This window comes from Sinocyclocheilus rhinocerous, unplaced genomic scaffold (genome assembly GCF_001515625.1).
Source record: "Sinocyclocheilus rhinocerous isolate Xijiao unplaced genomic scaffold, SAMN03320098_v1.1 scaffold285, whole genome shotgun sequence".
Classification (NCBI taxonomy): Eukaryota; Metazoa; Chordata; class Actinopteri; order Cypriniformes; family Cyprinidae; genus Sinocyclocheilus; species Sinocyclocheilus rhinocerous.
This window is the reverse complement of record NW_015630288.1, coordinates 1,662,997-1,678,323: the sequence shown is the minus strand read 5'-3', so window position 1 is coordinate 1,678,323 and position 15,327 is coordinate 1,662,997. Positions and strand designations below refer to the sequence as shown.

Genomic DNA, 15,327 nt, shown 5'->3' with positions numbered 1-15,327 from the left:
CCATGAGACTCCTTTCATTTCTACTTACCTTCTGTCCTGAGATGTCTTCAGCTCTTGTACTGGTCTCATTCAGTGTGCATGCTTGAGAACATGCTGTGCTCTGAAAGTGAGTCGTCTCCACGCCGTTGTCAAGTTTCTTCAGGTCTCGATCCATCTGCGGAGCCTCTGAATTCATAGCTGCCCTGACTTCCTCTCCAGCTGGTCCTCCTGACCGTGAGCTTTGGTCCCTCGGAGGAGGTTCAGCAGTGGACATGGAGTCGTGACTACGGTCTGAGGTGCTGGAGTTCAGCCTCTTTCTCTGATGGGAGCTGCTATCATTCGATTCTCCGGAGTCTGAACGCTCTCGGTATGAAGGAATGACTTCTGAGGAGGGTGAGCCATGATCGCATTGGATCCGCTGGGTCAGAGGGCAAGAGACTTTCTCTCTGACCAAAGGATCTAGTACTAAAACCATGTCAGGATTCGAGGCTACAAGAGAAGAGGCAAACACATAACTGTAAGTACATTAAAATAGAATCTTTGAGATTAGAATAAGGGTGTTTTCACCAGTTTCCTTTAAAATAACCAACCTCAGAGCAGTTTAAGTGGACCAAAATGAGAAAACAAGACAAAACAATGGACTCAATCTAATTTCAGTCCACTTCAGCTATAACCAAGTCTCAACCTCAGCACACTTTCCGTTCATACTATTGATTTTAAAACCTGGACTAGTGAAAGTGAACCTTGCTTGGCATCTGTAAGATTTTTTGTATTTTTTTTATTCAGCAATGATGCATTAAATTGATCAAAAGTGACAGTAAAGACTTTTAGATTGTTACTAAAGACTTTTCAAATAAATGCTGTTCTTTTGAAGTTTATACTCATTAAAGAATACGTAAAAACAAAATTGATCACAGTTTCTACAAAATATGAAGCTGAACAACTGTTTTTAACATTGATACTAATCAGAAATGTTTCTTGAGCAGCAAATCATCATATAAGAATGATTTCTGAAGGATCATGTGACACTGAAGACTGGATTAATGATACTGAAAAATCAGCTTTGATCACAGCAATAAATTACATTTTAAAATATTTCCAAACAAAAAACAGCTATTTAAAAAATTTTATATTTCCCAATTTTTTACTGTTTTTTTAATCAAATAAATGAATCCTTAGTGTGCAGAAGAACATTAAAAATCATACCAACCCCAAACTTTTGAACAGTAGTAAAACAAGCAATTTCCCAGTGCTAAATAAATGTTATAAAAAGTATTTTTCCTCTAATATCATGTAGTCTTGGTGTAGTCTCCATCTACGTATTTCAAATAAAAACTTCTCTTGGTTTATTGGTTATCAGATCCTGAATATTACAGTCTCTGTGTGTGTGTGTGTGTGTGTGTGTGTGTGTGTGTGTGTGTGTGTACAGATCTTGTTAGCATTTAAAAAATATGGGACAATTAGGAATTGCATTGCATTGTAGGGCAAGGCCTAGCTAAAAATACTCAATGCATACTGAATGAATACTGCATACTAGATTTCTTTTAGGGGACTTGCAAGATTTACACCAGCATGTATGGTGAAATGCTAGGTTAACCACATATAAAAGCAAATTTATGCTGCCAGGCAAGACAAAAAGAACTGAACTAAGCCAAAGGAATGTCAGATGGTTATTGTAATGAGCTGTGCATGCTGCGTGGAGATAGGACATTTCCTTTCACATTTCCTGAATGTTTGCACACTCAGAGCAAACGCTGTTTGGGAGGACAGAGATATCCAGACACAGAATACATGGCGGGCGCAGGAAGTGACATTAGCGTCTCACGTTCAGAGTCCAACCTTAACAGATTCTGAATTTTACACAGTCTGTGTGTGTGTGTGTGTGTGTGTGTGTGTGTGTGTGTGTGTGTGTACAGATCTTGTTAGCATTTAAAAAATATGGGACAATTAGGAATTGCATTGCATTGTAGGGCAAGGCCTAGCTAAAAATACTCAATGCATACTGAATGAATACTGCATACTAGATTTCTTTTAGGGGACTTGCAAGATTTACACCAGCATGTATGGTGAAATGCTAGGTTAACCACATATAAAAGCAAATTTATGCTGCCAGGCAAGACAAAAAGAACTGAACTAAGCCAAAGGAATGTCAGATGGTTATTGTAATGAGCTGTGCATGCTGCGTGGAGATAGGACATTTCCTTTCACATTTCCTGAATGTTTGCACACTCAGAGCAAACGCTGTTTGGGAGGACAGAGATATCCAGACACAGAATACATGGCGGGCGCAGGAAGTGACATTAGCGTCTCACGTTCAGAGTCCAACCTTCAGCTGACTATCAGCAAAATATTTTAAATTTTACACGTTTGCATGTACAAGCTAAAATTTGAAGATTCTTGTACCTGAGCTTTTTTTTATTTTTTTTATTATTAAAACAGTTAAAACAGTGCAGCAGTTACTGAAAGTTTCCAAATTCAAACCTGAGAGCCGAGATATTTTTATAGTGTGGCAAAAGCAAAGATTGTGCCACACAAAAAAATGCCCATTTCACTGATAATACCTGAGAGATTCGCATTCACGCGTCGGTCTCAGACTCCAGCTGTAATGAGAGAGAGCTAATGCTCTTTTAAGGTAACAGCGTTTCTGAGCAGATCCCTGTAATTTGTAGGAAAGCAGTCTTGCCGACATCCTGATACTTTTCACATCTGGTCAGGAAGTATCGTTCTGTTTCCACCATTCTCAGATCTCTGAAGGAGCAGAGTACAGTCTGTGCTTTTGGGTTGCTTAGTCTAAATGTACACTGCATTCTTTTCATTGCTTACAGAGTCAGGATATACTCCTTAAAAGGCCTTTTCAAGAATGTTTCCTTACATTAAAGAGTTATGATAATTATAAGATAATTTTTTTATAGCAAGATGCTGCTGAGAATGTTGGATTTTACATTTAATATTTAAAAATTAGAAATACAAACAGAAAAAATGATAGATTGCAACTAATTTAAGATGTATATAGCATAAAATACTTGGTATTATCAATCAGAAACTCCCTTAAATGACTCTCTTCGCTCAATTAAGTGAATATAAATGATGCATTTAAGACGTGTTATTGTGAGGTCTTGAGGCTTTGGCCCAGTCGAGTGCTTAATTTGATTACCATCATGTCTGCTTTGTTTACCACAAGTGATGTGGCAGGCAATGAAGTTAAAGATCCAAACCCCAGACACATTCTTCTCCTTCAGCACAAAGAAAGGGTCGCCACACTCTCAGACAAATGCTAGGCTATAAAATATGTGCATGTCAAACCCAACAACAGTCTCTCAATCATATCTTTTTAGATAAACAGATTTGTTTTAGCTGTATAAATATTCTTAAATAAAGAGATACATTTACTTGAAAAGCATAATGGCTTAAGATATTCAGTCTTGTTTTCCGGAAGAAAAAAAAGATCAACATTTTGTTAGTTTTTGCTTAAAACAAGAAAAGATATCTGCCAATAGGGTAAGAAAAGTAATCTTAATTCAAAGGTAAAGTAAGATTATTTTTCTTACCTCGCTGGCAGATTTTTTTTTTCTTGTTTTAAGCAAAAACGAACAAAATTAATACATTTATTAGAAACAAGACGTAATATCTTAAGCCATTTTGCTTCAAGTAAATGTATCTTGAGTCAAGAATGTTTAGATATTTATAATGGAAAACAAGGCAAAAATACTAAGTAAGAAAAAGATTTTTTGGAATTAAAAATTGGTTTATTGTATCTTTTGTTGAAAGAATATTTTACTCTGCAAAAATTACAGAAAAAGCACTAGTCCATTTGACCCTATATTTACATTGAGTATTGTATTAACTCCATTTTAAGTCTTTCATCTATTTTTTTTTTTTTTAGTAATTTAAATATACTCGAACACAAATGGGATTTGAATGGAAGCCCATTTTCGTCACATAAAAAAGCACTTTGGTAAATCATAATTATCTTACAAAACGTCATAATGACAAAGACGACTAAATTATGAGATATGAAGTCATATTTATGACAAAGCCACATTTTCCAAAGTCAATTGTAATAATTTCAGCTTATTTCATTATTATAACTTTGCCTCAATTTTGACTTAATCTTGTAATTGTTTAGTATGTCATAATTTTCACTTTCTTCTTATGACTTTGTATACTTTTGACAATTTTGACTTGTCATTATGATTGTCAATTGCAAAACTGAGATTTAAAAAATCATAATTATGACAGTCAAAACTATGAGATACTAAGTTATAATTATGAGATAAAATGTCCAAATTAAGATAAAAAGTGATAATTATGACAGTCAAATTTATGAGATACCAAGTAATAATTTACTTAATTATGAGAAAAGGCAAAATTAGATACTCTCACAATTGACTTAATTATAAGCAGGCACCTCATAATGTTGACTTTTTATGTCATAATTATGACTTAGCATCTCATAATTATGACTTAGTATGTCATAATTTTACTCTCCTAATTATGATTTATCATCTGAATTCTGACTTTTCATAATTTTGACTGTCGTAATCAAGACGTTTAATCTCATAATTTTAATCTTTTATCTCATAAACATCTCCTTTTGCGTTCTCAAAAGTAAATAATATGTGTGACCTATTCCTTTACCATTTTATTATTAGGTAGACCATCCCATTTTAACCCACTATGTTAAAACCACTGACAGTCTGATGCTTTTGAATTACCACGGTATTACCACCTGACACCATCGCTGTACTACTATGCCACAATAGTGCTATTTTGTATGGGAAATGACAGATAAAAAAATGCTTTTAGGATAAAGGAGCAAAAAAGTTTAGAACACAGTCCAAGTTCTACCTTTATCAAATTTCTATAGGTCTTTAACTCAAAATGCTCAAAAAAGAGTCTCTGAGCCAAACCAAAAAGCATGTCCTTCCCTCATTCTCCACAACAACTGTGTATAAATGCTTTTCCCCGTCCTGTCCCAGCCCCAAACTTCCTTTGTCTCTGTCTGAATAACAAACAGTGGCTTCCCAAAATGTCTCATTTCTGCACTCATTAAGGCCGTCTTCGCTTGGCCCTGCTCTCACCCTGGCCAAAATTACTGGGTTGAGCAGCTGAGTAAGGACCACTAACACCACAAATGTCAGGGTCACAGGAAAGGAGTTTTACTTCAACAGACTTTGTGTCTAAATATAGGGGTTGACCTGGTGGGGGATGAAAGTCTGTGGGACAGGCATAAATGAGCTTTACATCTCTACGGGTGCGGAATGCCCCCCTCAGCCTTGTCTACCTTGATGTGGAATGTTTCTAAAGGTTTCTTTTCTCAGATGGACATTCAGATGATTGAGAGATTGTTCTGTGTGATTTTACTTGCCTTCTCTGTGGTTCTCAATTCTCTCTGATTGGCTGATGAGTGCTTCTGCCTTGATTTTCTCTTGACCGTCCTGCAAAAAAGAAAAACAAATAAACTTACAATAAATGCATTGAATCTGCACTGCAAAACAAAGGGGTTTTTGTCTTGCTTTCCATTACAAATATCTAAATATTCTTAAATAAAGAGATACATTTACTTGAAAAGCATAATGGCTTAAGATATTCAGTCTTGTTTTCCGGAAGAAAAAAAAGATCAACATTTTGTTAGTTTTTGCTTAAAACAAGAAAAGATATCTGCCAATAGGGTAAGAAAAGTAATCTTAATTCAAAGGTAAAGTAAGATTATTTTTCTTACCTCGCTGGCAGATTTTTTTTTTCTTGTTTTAAGCAAAAACGAACAAAATTAATACATTTATTAGAAACAAGACGTAATATCTTAAGCCATTTTGCTTCAAGTAAATGTATCTTGAGTCAAGAATGTTTAGATATTTATAATGGAAAACAAGGCAAAAATACTAAGTAAGAAAAAGATTTTTTGCACTGTGAAGCCCTATTCAATGACAAAATCATATCATGATACAGATAACTGTGGCCAATACAAGAAGTTCAAAAGAAATCATCAGAATCACTTATAAATTGATTTGGGACTCTCCCAAAACCAAAACAACTGAATGGTTGGTCAACAGACAACATATTTACTAACTTTCATTAGTAAAATTTGATGCTTTTATAGCATCCTTTCCTATAAATTCTTAATTGTGAAAAAATAAAGTCAGAACTGTGGTTTATAAACTCACAATTCTGAGAAAAAAGTCAAAATTGTGAGATTTAAAAATATATACAAATTTGTACTTTTTTTAAAGGATAAAACTTATGGGTAGGCCTAGGCGATAAAACGGTATCGATATTTATCGACGGTACACCTTCTTCGATAACGATATAAAAAAATTTCAATATCGTGCACAATATAGGCACGTGCTCTGAGTGACGCAGACAGCACACACGAACATGAACACATGCTGAATTGAGTGCTGTGCCTGCCTGTGATGAGGAGATTGTGAATTAAAAAATTAATATTAGTTGAATTTAAAATAAACATTTGTATTTGAATGCAAAAATAGTACAATCAAATGTTAGGAGTGCGTCTGGGAACGTCATCAGTGGCACACAAGATGCGGTGATAATGATGTAAGTGACGTTGCATTTTAATGTTTTGTTAGTCTAGCCCACGAGACGCGCAGTTGCTGCGTTATGCATTCAAAATATTAGAGAAATATAGAAGCTCAATGCGGAGAAGATCTTGATCACACAGAACGCATATTCAGCGCAAAAAAAAAATTCTATTGCTCTTGGTTTTAAAAAAGGTTATAAAAAATGTCAATAATTATCGATACCGAACGATATGAAACATTATATCGTTGATACAATTTTTAGCTATATCGCCCAGCCCAACTTATGGGTTTGAAATATCACATATATATCATCATTTGAAACATGGGTTTGAAATATCACAGAAATCACAGTATACACAACAACAATTTTCACATCAACATCTGTTTCCACTTGCAAAATTGCAATTCTGCACTGAAAAATGTTCTTAAAAATTATTAGAGAAACAACAGGCTTTCAACTGCAATTTTAAGCATCTGATGCTCATTTAAGCACAGAATTACAGAATATAAATAAATATTCTCTTAAAAAGTTGAACCAGTCTGAACCTTTGAGTCTGCAAAGTCGTAAAGAAGGCTGAATGGACTAAGATGTTTAGTGTTCGCTTAATGCCATGGACTTTAAGTCTTTTAGGCTTAATGGAGTTTGTCTACCTGCTGAAAAAGGATTAAGAGTTATATGGTGCAATAAACACCAAACCGCTGTTAATCAGCAGCCCAACACAAACGGATATAATCGGGCATTACACTAGGTCACGTGTTTGTGTTTCAGACCAGCTGAAGTCTTGGAAGCCAGTCTGAGAGAACGATTTAAACCTAACATGTAAATGGGTGACTAACATGACTATTTTCGCCTACAGCAAACCTGCAAGATTTTACTTGCAAACAACAGCAAAGCATCGCTTTTCTCTCTGTAAAAAACAGATATAAAGCAAACAGATGCAGAAACTACTCAACAGCAGTCACGTTCATATTTCTACACTATAATTATAAGTCGGCTGCCAAAGAAACACATGAGAAATGGCTCTTTTTTTTTTAAGTTCAGACCAAGGTTGCCGTTAAAGAGGCATTTCACCCAAAAATAAAGATTCTGTGAACTGGAGCGGCCGCATTCGTGTTTAAATTTTGTATATATTTGTACATTTTGTAATTATGTATATGGCATGGCTTTAAACCACTTTGATTATAGTGCATGGGCTGCATGGACAACTTTATTTACTTTTTTGTCATTTAGGTGCTTAAAAGCTTCAGTCCCTTCACATTTATTTCCACTACAAACAAAAGTCAGTCAAATTGCATGTGGTTCTAAGAGTAAAATCCATGACTGATTCTTATTTTTGAGTGAACAGTGACTGTAAATCTCTATGCATGTGTATGTGGTAGATTTAGTCCTTTCTGACAGGTTTAATCCAGCGATCGTGCTGCAAGAGTTTCAGATGGTGACCACAGTAAAGTGTGGGCCAAATGGACTCTCCTGAATTTTTACAACATCTCTGGCCCTGTCCCAAATGGAACACTTCATGTGCACTTGTGGTCTTACGGACTTACAATGGCCGCCACATGCGTTAAGTCCACGAGACCGTAGGGTGTCCCATTCGTCATTTTAGCGTTCAGAAGGGTGCTCGCGAGCGCCCCCTTTGCGGCCGTTATGCGCCCTCGATCCGCACTTCTGCTGAGTCCGCACCAGGGCGAGCTCCGCAGCAGACTTCTACCCGACAGTCAAAGCGGCATTACGTCACGAAAGTGCGGACTCAGAGGAAGACCGCGAGGGTTTAGGGTGCCATTTGGGACAGGGCCTCCGTTTCTCTCCTACTTGTATGAAAAACTTGTTTCCCCACATAAATGCCACATAAAGCTGTACGTCTTCTAAATTGCCCAATTTTGAGGTAGCTGAGTGCACAAAGCTCATAAGATCTAGTGTGTGTGAAGAAGTCAGTGTCATTTTCCATGAGCGTCTGGATAAGTCTGGTGAACCACACACACTTAACTCACCATGAGTGAAATACAGTAGCAGGGCCTGTCATTTTGGTTCCAACACACACACACATATGTTAAAATGCAAGATGAAGAGACCATACACCCGATTCACTGAATAGCTGCTGTCAGCTTTACCGGCAATCGGTCTCGCAAACAATTCAAGGGAAAATTTCATTTTGAATTTTTTTTTTTATTTTGAACACTTTAGTAGAATGAGATTTTGTTCTATAAGTTTTTTATTACATGCACACACATATACAACGATTCAAAAGTTTGGGGTCAGTAAGATTTTTTTTAACCCTTTAAATTAACCCTTTTATTCAGAAAAGATGCATTAAACTGGCAGTAAAGACAATTATAATGCTAAAAAAGATTTTTATTTCCAAATACATGATAGTTCTTATGAACCATCTTTTCATCAAAGAAAAAAAACGTATCATGGTTTCCACAAAAATATATATGAAAATTCAGCTTTGCATCAAAAAAAATTTATTAAATAAAAAATTCAGATAGAATATGATTTTAACGATTTTTAATTATTATTATTATAAATTGCATCAATATTTCACAATATTTCTGTATCTTTTTATAAAACCCTTTTTCATCAGCCTTGATGAACATAGAAAAAATGTTTTCAAATAAAAAAAGTATATAAAAAGACAGACAGACAGACAGACAGATAGATAGATAGATAGATAGAAATGTATGTGTATATACACATCTGATTATATTATGTGGATGCTGTGAAAAAAAAGTGTATGCCTTTTAATCCCTGTTATTTAAAACAATGAAGAAATTATCACACCAACTAATGCAATTGAAGAGCCATTTCTAACTGATTTAACCTTTACAAAGTTAGTTTTGTTGGTATGAATTAATGTATTACGGTTATTTATAACAACATGCTGAAAGTCATTTACCTTCTTGTGGAGTTCCTGTCTGTTCCTGCTCTCGATCCACACGTGTGTACGCAGCACTCAGTCACTGAGCTCTGGCTACCATACACACAATCACATTGGCCACTCCCCCTTCTTCCTGACCACTCCCACTCTTTTCCTCCCCACCTCCCACCCTTCCTGCTCAACTCAAGTCCCTTGCCTCTCTTTATAATGCAAGTCAACAGATAAACCGGTGAAGGACCCTCAGTCTCAAACTTGAAATCCATGTGCCTTCATGCATCTTAAAAACAAACTAAACCTGCTGAAATAATAATATGCATTTAGGAAATATAGCACTAATCTATTTCTGATTAGAAAATTTTTGTATTCAGAGTTTCATATACAGTCTACATTTAATAATAATAATAATAATTGCAAAGTTCATAAACTGACAAAGTTGATTTTACAAAAACAGTCAAAAACAGCCTCCACACTGGAATTCAGAGTCCCATGATTCCCAACCTTTGTGCACAGGAAAAGATGTCAAACTGAGATACAACACAACGAAGCAAACAAAACATGAAAGCACAAACGCACAGACCTCACGTCACCGAAGGAAAACGTTCAAAGGCAAGAGTTCTGCTGGTGCGCACGAGGGAAAACACACAGGAAAAACAGTCTTACTCGGGACAAAAGTAAACTACTGTATACAAAGCAGATGTAAATGTCAAGGCCATTCTTCCATTCAGCCCTGTTTATTTTAACACATTTTATCTGTCATTTATTGCACAATGTAGACTGTATTGCCACTGTTGAAAGATGAAAGATATGGCCAATAATAATCATGAAATCATACCTCCATTACATTTCAAGAATTAATATACTATTATCAAAGCTGTAGGTAAAACACTGTAGTTTCTTGCTCACTTTAAGCTATTGTTTAGCTTCAAAAGGCTTAGAATATAGTGCAAAAAATGCATGGAATACTTCTATGGTGTTAACGATACACATACTTTTGCTTTTTTGGTCTCCACTTTCATTGGATTAAAAAAGAGCAACATTAACATTCTGCTAAACACCTACTTTTGAGCTCCACATAAGAAGGAGAGTCAAACACAATTTAGGGATGCACAATTAATTAAATAATCAAGATTGTGGCTGCTGTGATTCATTATGAAGTGCTGATTACAGCATCCCATTTAAAAGACATGTAAATCAAATTAAAAATACAGTTGAAACAGTAATATTGTGAAATATTATTACAATTCAAATAACTGTTTTCTATATGAATATATTGTAAAGGGGTCATATGATGCGATTTCAAGTTTTCCTTTCTCTTTGGAGTTGTTACAAACATTACACCAAATACACAAAATAATGTTCTTTTTAGCAACATCATATGACCCCTTTAAAATGTAATTTATTGCTGTGATCAAAGCTGAATTTTCAGCATCATTACAGCAGTCCTTAGTGTCACATGATGCTTCAGAAATCATTCTAATATGCTGATTTGCTGCTCAAAGAAACATTTCTGTTTATTATCAATGTTGAAAACAGTTGTGCTGCTTTTTTTAGGATTCAAAAGAACAGTATTTTCCTTTAAAAACTGTGAGAAGCTGGACATAACAGGGCCTTAATTGTACAACAAGAACATTGGATTAGAGACTAATTTTGTTCAGAGAAAAGATTTTTGCAAAATAGCATATAACGCCCCCTATAATAAACACCTCGTGCGCTGCCATTGAACTGAGCATCTGCCATTCACAACTGAAAGAACATGGCTGGGAAGCTTTGCATTTAACTCCAAATGTTGTTTTAACTAGCTATGAAAACAGACTGACGGCTAGCTCATTGTATAATTTCCTCTATGACTCCTAAATAACCTTTAAAGGGGTCATATGATGCGATATAATGTTCTTTTTAGCAGCATCATATGACCCCTTTAACATATCACTATAGGAGACTTTTTCCCTCATTGAATAATAGCTGCTTATGAAAATCCAGATAGGACTGTTATCAAAACAGAGCCAGACAGCTTGAATGTGACATTTCATCTCGGATATAATAAGCGACGTACGAAGAACGGGCCCCAGGTCAGAGGAGGACGATGTATAGTCACATGTACAAGTCTTTCTTTCCCAGTGCTGAAAACATAATTTTTGGTTACCTGTTATTTTCAGTTAAAGTTCTAGATGTTCTGCAAGTTGGATGTGGGTAAGTTTGCAAAAAATGATAACAGACAGGTAATGGTGCTGATTTTCAAACACTTCCAGATTGAGAAAGTCTGGCTGAGATAACGCCTGAGAAAGAGCAATGGAAAGAGAGGAGTAACTTGAGGATAGAGAAGTGAAATAAACAAATATGACAGTGAGGAGCAGAGAGGAACGTGGGTTGATTAAGGTAAAAGAAGCAGAATTTTTAACATTCTCCACATTTCAGTCAGTGGAACGATGAGGCACCATAAAGTCATTAAAGGACAAATGGATGTGTGTGTGTGGGATGAGGAATGAAAAGAAAGTGAAAGACAAAGAGGGAGAATAGAAGGTTGCTTACATACCAAGTATACCTATTTACATATTAAGAAACAAATACGTAACACAAGTTTCCAACACATTGTTAAATAACCTTTTGCAAATGTACTTTTAACATACTTTTCTGTGAATTTATACATTTGAGGAATTTATATACAGACATTTTTTTTTAAAATGTGCTTTATCTTCTGCTCACCTAGGCTGAATTTATTTGATCAAAACTACAGTAAATATTACCACCATTTAAAATAGCTATTTTCTATTTTAATATATATATTAAAAAGGAATTTATTTCTGTGATCAAAGCTGAATTTCCAGCATCATTACTCCAGTCTAAAGTGTCACATGATCCTTCAGAAATCATTCTAATATGCTGATTTGCTGCTCAATTATTATTGTTGCACAGTTATTAATAATGGTTCTTATTATTATCAATATTAAAAACAGTTTTTGCTGGTTAATATTTAGTGCAAACATTTTTTTCAGGATTCTTTGATGAATAGAACATTTTTAAATCATAACGTTTCCAAAGAAATTTTTTTTTTTCAAACTTTCATTAAAACAAACTTCATTAAATTATTTAACAAAAAAACACATTTTAGAAACTGTTCTGCATTAAACAAACTTAAAATAAAGTTGCATTTATCAGAGCTAGAAATAAAGCAGTGTGGCCCTACCCAAACAATCAAAATTGCACAATGATCCATTCCTTACGTAATTTTAAATATATATTCTTATTTTTGTGATTAGATGGCCAAATTCAATACGAAAGCTCTAATTCCCAGTCTCACTGTATCCTTGAACTTTTCAACAGGCCAAAACAATCTCCAGTCCTGCGTCTTCAGATTTATCTCTCCTCATTCCACATTAAGCCCCAAACTTCAGCCTAGTTATTCCTGAGATTTACCGCTCCTGATATTCACCAAGCCACATTTACTCACCTGTAGGTCAAAGCTGCTTTGAGGATTTTGTCGTAGCTCTGTTCTTTGGCCAGCGGTCTGAACCTTCTCTAATGCTCCTGTGAATGAGAACAGGGGAATGTAAACACACAGACGTAAAGAGATATTTGTCCAGCCCTTTATATAGAATCTCACCTCGTATCTCCTCATCTCTGAGCCGGCGAATGGCTGCCCGAATGAGTTTTCTCTCTTCACATTCACTGGCGCTTTGTAACTTGAAAGAAAGAAAGAAAAACAGAGGGCAAGACACACAAAAACAGTATTTAGCTTGACATGACTGATATTTAGGCCCACACAGAATGTGAACCCACAGAATTCCACTAAAAGAAAATGTTGGGATATTTCCACGGAATTCAAACAATTCCACACAACTGGTATAGTACAAATTCCTCAATATAATCTTTTTTGCAGGTTTCGGATAAAGTTTAACACTCTCAGCTCTGATTAACATTTTACCATATTTGAAGGAATGGTTCACCCAAAAATGAAAATTTGCTTAAAATGTACTACTCTCAGGCCATCCAAGAAGTAGATGAGTTTGTTTCTTCATCAGATTTGGAGAAATGCAGCATTACATCACCTGCTCACCAGCTGATCCTCTGCCATGAATGGGTGCCGTCAGAATAAGTCATGATGACTTTGTTTCTTACAAACATGCAGCTTTTGGCTTCACAAGATGTTAATTGATGGCCTGGAGTGGTGTGGATTACTTGTGGATTATTGTGATGTTTTTATCAGCTGTTTGGACTCTCATTCTGACGGCACCCATTCACTGCAGGGGATCCTGGATTAATGCTGAATTTCTCCAAATCTGTTCCCATGAAGAAGCTCACCTTGGATGGCCTGAGGGTGCATCAGTTTCCAGCAAATTTTCATTTTTGGGTCCTTTAAATAATTTCTGCATATTCATACTGCAAAAACAGGACAGAAACAATATAAATTCCATGTGGGACTTGGAAATTACACTAAAAAATTCACTAAATTTTACTAAAAAACACCCCATAATAACAGAGAATCGCATGTAATTTGCATGTGCTCTTGATATAATTCACAGATTAACAGAAATTATACCTCAGTCAATCTCCATTCATTGCTTTTATCAAGAACAATAAACCTCACAACTTAACATAGAACAATGGGTATTTATTTGAAATGGGCTCTTTGCAGCCTTTTGTTTTACACTAACAAAGAGCTTACAGTACGCTGTGTGTTTTTTTTTTTTTTTTTTCTTCATGATTTTAGTGATATGACAACATTCCATACGGGGCAGAAACACTTATCAACCATCTCCAGAATACTACAAGCACCATCTCACTCAAGGAATGTTGACAGGAACAACACAACAGCATCATAGACAAACATCTTAGGTCTTCATACATGGCCTTACCAGTCCAGTAAGTTCTTCGATGTTATTTATAGCCTGAATCTTCCCCGACAGCACGTCTAATGAAGCTGTCAAATCAGGACTGCAAATACAAGCAAACAAGTTCAGATTCAAAATTTAATGGTTCATGTTATGCAAGACTTTCCATTGTGTTTTATACAACAGATTCTTGCATTTGCAAATTTTGCTTTTCAGATAAGGCATAAATAATAACTCTTAAATAATAAAGTAACAAATTCTTCATACCAGCACTGGTTTTCTTTATCCTCATGTCTGCTCTGGTGGGCACGTCTGAAGCGCTTGCTGGTTAGCGCAGCCTCCATTTCTTCAATCTCACAGCGCCGCAGTTCCCGGATTGCTGTACGGATCAGACGCCGCTCGTCTATGTCGATAGTTTTATCAAGCTGGAGAAACAAAGAACAAGTAAACTTTGAGTATGTAAAGATTATTTTGGAAAAGAGCTGGCGGGGTAAGATGTGCTACTTTTAACTTATATTATCCTCTATACAAAAGGATCTGAGATAAATGCCAAATTATATTTCAGAGCGCGATGCAAACGGCTTTGTGAATCTTCCTTCTAACTATATGTCTACATGAGAAAAACAGTGGCCTAGATAAAGAGGGTGACACATTTACCCACTGACACTCCCATCCACTCTCTCTAATTGAGGTCATGACCTAGAATGTCCAGCTGAAGACACAAAAGCAGGTCATCTGCATAGCAGGTGAATAATAAAGGCTCTATATTCACTCTACAGTGATGGTGTGTACAGTCCATATAAGCTGTGAATGCTCTAGAGCCATATTTACATAATGAAATGTCGGAAAAGTGTCAATTTGTTTGTCAGTTTGAGCAGATTCACAACAATTGGAGATGCTTTTGGGTCGGTTGGGGCCAGACGGACACCGACACAAACACTTTAAAGCAGGGCTGTCCAAACTCGGTCCTGGAGGGCCGGTGTCCTGCAGAGTTTAGCTCCAACCCTAATTAAACACACCTGAACCAGCTAATCAAGCTCTTACAAGGCATAGAAACTTCCAGTCAGGTGTGTTGAGGCAAGTTGGAGCTAAACTCTGCAGGAC

At 35.9% G+C, this 15,327-nt stretch overlaps 1 protein-coding gene across 4 annotated transcripts in view; it reads right to left on the bottom strand.

The window, feature by feature from the left end:
- The window catches only part of LOC107739992 (smoothelin-like), a 74,500-nt gene that overhangs the window by 53,153 nt on the left and 6,020 nt on the right, over window positions 1–15,327 (bottom strand). For all 4 annotated transcript variants that reach the window (XM_016552261.1, XM_016552263.1, XM_016552262.1 and 1 more), the window contains exons 2-7: window positions 14,491–14,648; window positions 14,248–14,326; window positions 12,996–13,074; window positions 12,843–12,919; window positions 5,348–5,417; window positions 29–468 (exon numbers count right to left, since the gene is read on the bottom strand). In XM_016552261.1, coding sequence (XP_016407747.1) covers window positions 29–468; window positions 5,348–5,417; window positions 12,843–12,919; window positions 12,996–13,074; window positions 14,248–14,326; window positions 14,491–14,648 — 903 coding nt within the window. The remainder of the gene's footprint in view (window positions 1–28; window positions 469–5,347; window positions 5,418–12,842; window positions 12,920–12,995; window positions 13,075–14,247; window positions 14,327–14,490; window positions 14,649–15,327) is intronic.